The 5,815-nt window shown below is 43.2% G+C and overlaps 1 protein-coding gene across 1 annotated transcript in view; it reads left to right on the top strand.

The window, feature by feature from the left end:
* The window catches only part of skila (SKI-like proto-oncogene a), a 114,796-nt gene extending 109,259 nt beyond the window's left edge, over positions 1 to 5,537 (top strand). The window contains exon 7 of the mRNA XM_061978796.2: positions 3,038 to 5,537. Coding sequence (XP_061834780.1) covers positions 3,038 to 3,289 — 252 coding nt within the window. The 3' untranslated portion in view covers positions 3,290 to 5,537. The remainder of the gene's footprint in view (positions 1 to 3,037) is intronic.
* The last annotated feature ends 278 nt before the right edge of the window (positions 5,538 to 5,815 follow it).

A 5,815-nucleotide genomic window follows, 5' to 3' on the forward strand; every position in this document is an offset into this window, starting at 1 on the left:
ACAATAAATGTGCCGCTCCATCGCGCCTGCGCTTTCAAAATAAGAGTCTCCGAAAGCCAGCGCAAACAAGCTAGCAAGCTACGGAATTTGCCGCCAATGTATTTCTTGTAAAGTGTGTGAAAACGAATATGAAAGCTGGACAAATAAGATACCAGAAACCAACCACTTTCATGTGGTATTAGACAGAAAGGAGGAACTTTTTTTCTCCTGCATTTGAAAACGTGGACGTTATCATCACTACTGTCTGATTACAATCAACGCAAGTCATCAGAATCAGGTAATACACCAACTTATATTCTTGTCTTCATGAAAGAAATTAATCTATATGTGTTAAACATGCATGTATATTCATTAAAACACCTTTAACATGTAAACAAAAACGGCAAAATAAATAAATATAAATGATATACTGTATATATCAATGTATGTGTATATATGTATATATATATATATATATATATATATATATATATATATATGATATGTGTGTGTGTATCAGTTACTCAGTACTTGAGTAGTTTTTTCACAACATACTTTTTACTTTTACTCAAGTAAATATTTGGGTGACTACTCATTACTTTTACTTGAGTAATAAATCTCTAAAGTAACAGTACCCTTACTTGAGTACAATTTCTGGCTACTCTACCCACCTCTGCTTATACTCCAGTGCGACTTATATATGTTTTTTTTCCTTCTTTATTATGCATTTTCGGCCGGTGCGACTTATACTCCAGAGCAACTTATACTCCGAAAAATACGGTAGATGTGGGAAACAGCGGGAGGCAGCGTGCAGGTAAAAAGGTGTCTAATGCTTAAACCAAAAATAAACAAAAGGTGAGTGCCCCTAAGAAAAGGCATTGAAGCTTAGGGAAGGCTATGCAGAACGAAACTAAAACTGAACTGGCTGCAAAGTAAACAAAAACAGAATGCTGGACGACAGCAAAGACTTACTGTGGAGCAAAGACGGCGTCCACAAAGTACCGTATTTTCCGCACCATAAGCCGCCCTGGGTTAAAAAGTTAAAGTTAAAGTACCAATGATTGTCACACACACACTAGGTGTGGCGAGATTATTCTCTGCATTTGACCCATCACCCTTGATCACCCCCTGGGAGGTGAGGGGAGCAGTGGGCAGCAGCGGTGGCCGCGCCCGGGAATCATTTTGGTGATTTAACCCCCAATTCCAACCCTTGATGCTGAGTGCCAAGCAGGGAGGTAATGGGTCCCATTTTTATAGTCTTTGGTATGACTCGGCCGGGGTTTGAACTCACAACCTACCGATCTCAGGGCGGACACTCTAACCACTAGGCCACTGAGTAGGTTAGGTTATAAGCCGCGCCTTCAATGAACGGCATATTTCAAAACTTTGTCCACCTATAAGCCGCCCCGTGTTATAAGCCGCATCTAACTGCACTAAAGGAATGTCAAAAAAACAGTCAGATAGGTCAGTCAAACTTTAATAATATATTAAAAACCAGCGTGATGTGGGCGCGCATGGAGTCGTATATCAACATGGACGGAGCTGCGTGAAAAAAGCCACCCGGCCTCTTCGCGTAAACTTACCTTAACCACTCGCTCATCTTTTCTTCATCCATCCATCCCTTCGAGTTAGCTTTTATGATGACGCCGGCTGGAAAGGTCTCTTTTGGCAAGGTCTTCCTTTTGAATATCACCATGGGTGGAAGTTTCTGGCCATTAGCATGACAAGCTAGAACCACAGTGAAGGATGACTTCTCATTCCCTGTGGTGCGAATATTCATCGTACGTGCTCCCGTTGTATCCACAGTGCGGTTCACAGGAATATCAAAAGTCAGTGGAACCTCGTCCATGTTGATAATGTTCTCTGGTCGGATCTTTTTTTCAGCTATCTTGTTTTTACAATATGCACGGAAAGTAGCCAGCTTTTCTTGAAAGTCTTTAGGCAGTTGCTGTGAAATAGTAGTCCGTGTGCGGATGGAGAGATTGCGTCTTTTCATGAACCGGAAACCTGTCGCTTAGTAGGAGCCATTTTGTGGTCTTTACAGATGTAAACACACAAAGGAAATGAAACGTAATATCCGCGCGCTTCTTCTTCTTCTACGCGGGCGGGTGGTTGCTTACAGTAGAAGAAGAAGCGCTTCCTGTTCTATGGGGGCGGGTGCTTACCTTGGCGGTTGCTTGCGTAGAAGAAGAAGCACTTCCTCTTCTATGGGGAAAAAAGATGGCGGCTGTTTACCGTAGTTGCGAGACTGAAACTTTATGAAAATGAATCGTAATATTAATCCATATATAAAGCGCACCGGGTTATAAGCCGCACTGTCAGCTTTTGAGTAAATTTGTGGTTTTTAGGTGCGGCTAATAGTGCGGAAAATACGGTACATCCGAACATGACATGACAATCAACAATGTCCCCACAAAGAAGGATAAAAACAACTGAAATATTCTTGATTGCTTAAAACAAAGTAGATGCGGGAAATATCGCTCAAAGGAAGACATGAAACTGCTACAGGAAAATACTAAAAAAAAATAGAGAAAAAGCCATTAAAATAGGAGCGCAAGACAAGAAGTAAAACACTACACACAGGAAAACAGCAAAAAAGTCCAAATAAGTCAGGGTGTGATGTGACAGGTGGTGACAGTACACCTACTTTGAGACAAGAGCTATATTGATGCATGCTTGGTTATGCTTTAAAGTCCTATCCAACCACTTTTTACTGTCAACTGAGTTTTGTTTTTTAATGATGTCTGCTGGTGGTGTGCCTCCGCATTTTTCCAACGCACAAAATGTGCCTTGGCTCCAAAAAGGTTGAAAAACACCGTGCTGAGTATTTTCAGCACAACCACCGACTGTAGCACGAACATCTTGTAGTGTCCACATAGCAACATGACTTGCACAACCTCAGCCTTTGTTGGCAGGCTGGTTCCTCTTATTTCCCTTGCCTGTTTTTGACCGCCATCAAATTAAAGTGTTGTACTATTTACTACTTTTTGTCACGTGTAAAGAATATTCCAGATTCAAATCCTCTCTCCCTCTTTCCGTGTTTCCTCTTGCCGCGTAGCTGTCGGAGCTGCGTCAGAGGCTGGAGCGAGCCGAGGCCGACCGGCAGGAGCTGCAGGAGGATCTGCGGCGCGAGCGCCAGGCGCGGCAGGACCTGGAGCGCACCATCGGTCAGCTCAAGCAGCAGATGGTCCAGTCCGCCAGCCCCTCCCCTCCTCTCACCCCCTCCACCGGACCCCCAAACGCCCAATCACCGGCCTCCTCCTCGTCCTCCGCCTCCCCTTCCTCCTTCCCGGAGGCGACCCCAAAGTAACTGACCCTCGTTCCTCTCCTCCATCTTGAGGCATCTTGCTTTTATTTGTTTTTTCTTCTTGTGCTCCTCACCTCATATTATTATTATTATTATTATTATTATCCTCTCAACAAACAGTATTTGAAGATTTTTTGTTTTGTTTAGCATGATTTTAATTTATATCTTTTAATGGGCACAACCACCGCTGCTTGGTCGTGGAGAGAACCAGCTCACTTCTTCTTCTTCTTCTTCTTACGCGGCACACAGAGTCAAGGACCTTTACTCTTTCTAAAGAAAAAAAGAATATAAAACTGCCTCATGTGAATAAGTCAATGGTGAAACAGGCACTACTCCTCAAGGTCGCGAGCTAGACTAGACGCCCTCCCTCGTCCACTTTTAGGCCAGACAAGAAACACTGTGCTCCACTTCATTACTGCGCTGTACCACCGGAAGCCCCCCCCCTAACCCTTCCACCCGTACCCAAACAAACCAGCCACCTCCCCCACTCGTCATCTATGGCTACGTGAGGGTCACCCATCGAGGAACGACGTGACAAGCGGTTTAAGTTTGAGATGTTCCCCCCCGGTATTCTCCTCGGTTGATCAACGGCACAAGCAAAGAGGGGGCACACGTCAAACCTTTTCTTGTGTGCCATCAGAATTGAGGCAGCTTTTGGTGTGGAACTGCACACTCCCCAAACTGTCACGGCACGTCCTGGACCCCCGGGGGCCGCGGGTTTAGCATGTTGTCCATCCAGCTACAGAAAGACTTTTTATTCATGTTGCCAGGCGGGAAAGTGCTTTTTATTGCCTCGAAAGATACCTATGTGTGTGTGTGTGTGTGTGTGTGCATGTGTAAATAATGGTTGAAATGAGACATGTTGGGAGGCTTTTAAACTTTATATGCATCTCTTGTGGGGGAAAATGCAAATGAATAAGACATTCCACTGTGCTCCATCTCTCCTTCAAAAATGCCTATTTTTTTGAAGACGTGTTCCACGGACAAAAAAAAAAAAAAAGAAACCTTTAATAATAATAATAATAATGACGAAAGAAGAAAATAACTGAAGATTTATATTGACTCTTGTTGTAAATACACTAGGAATGATTAATATATGAAGTGTAATCTTCTGAAGGTTACATCAGCTGGACCAGACACATTTTCTTTGCCAACTTGTGGACGACATCACACTTTTAACCCCCCCGAGCCCCCTCTTTAATGACACTCTTTCACACAAATGTCATCCAGTCAGCAGAAATGCCTTTTTTTTTTGCAATGGAAAGGAAAACATTTTTTTTATTTAATTTCTTTGCATGTTTTGCTGGCCCTCATGTTTGTGCCACAGAAGAAATCCCCTGCATGCGAGTGTTCTTCTCTTGAAGTCTTTTTAAAAAGGTGACGAGGACGTATCCTCTTCACACTCAGTATTTTGTATCGTCTTAACGCAGCAAAACAATATCACTTTTTTTATCTCCTCCTTCCCCCTTTTTTGCGCTGCAATTTGCATTTCACACACAAGGGGCCGCTGTTTACGTTAAAAGCGGCACCCCATGAAGGGATGGTGTGTAGGGCATTTTCTTTTTTTTTTTTGGTTTTTATTTTGTTGCATTTTGCAGTGTAAAGACAACTTGGATATGCTTTGTACAGAATTTTTACAGTCGTGCGGTTTCTCCCCTCCCTCCCCTCGCTCCAAAAAGGACGTATCCACCGCTTTCGCGAGCGTGCCTTGTCCTTCTCCGCAGCAGATCGGTACATTGTTAGTTCCTTTTCCACTCTTCTTGTGAGGGAACTTTCCAGTGCATCTAAATACAAAGACATTGCTCAGAAGAAGCATCCTCCCCTCTTTTTGCTCCCGCCCAAATGCTGAAACATGAAACTGCGGTGTCTGTGCATACGACCATTGCCAATAACATGTGATGAGACTTTTGTTCTTTGCATGAAACGAGACACTGATCTCCTACCTCATGTTGTGATATATATATAAATATAAATATATAAAATATGTATAAGAGAATATGTTTTTTTAAACGCAGAGGACACTGCTAATATTTACCAGTACGTTGACATACCTGTAAATGCTTTCTGGCTAATACCTCAGTTGTATGTAGTGGTTTGTTTATTTTCTGTCCCTTTTTTCTCCCTCAATTCATTTCAGATCTTGTAAATAGAGACCCTGTATAGACCATGAACTTGGATGAAATTCAAGTAAAGTTCTGTAGTGTTAAGCTATCGTCTGGTGTTTGTTTTCACGGGACTCGACATGCTTGCGTGTTATTACGAGTGGCCACAAAAGCCAAGGTCACCGGGGTGCACTAAGGCAGTGTTTTTCAACCACCGTGCCGCAGCACACTAGTGTGCCGTGAGATACAGTCTGGTGTGCTGTGGGAGATGATCTAATTAGGGCCCGCATGGCCCATTGCATAAGGACTCCCAAAAGGAGTCCTTATGCAATGGGACATAAGGACCTATTGAATTTGTAAGGTTTTATTAGGGCCCGCAATGGCCCATTGCAAAAGGACTTATGCAATGGGACATAAGGACCTATTG

This window comes from Nerophis lumbriciformis, linkage group LG19, assembly GCF_033978685.3.
Source record: "Nerophis lumbriciformis linkage group LG19, RoL_Nlum_v2.1, whole genome shotgun sequence".
Lineage (NCBI taxonomy): Eukaryota > Metazoa > Chordata > Actinopteri > Syngnathiformes > Syngnathidae > Nerophis > Nerophis lumbriciformis.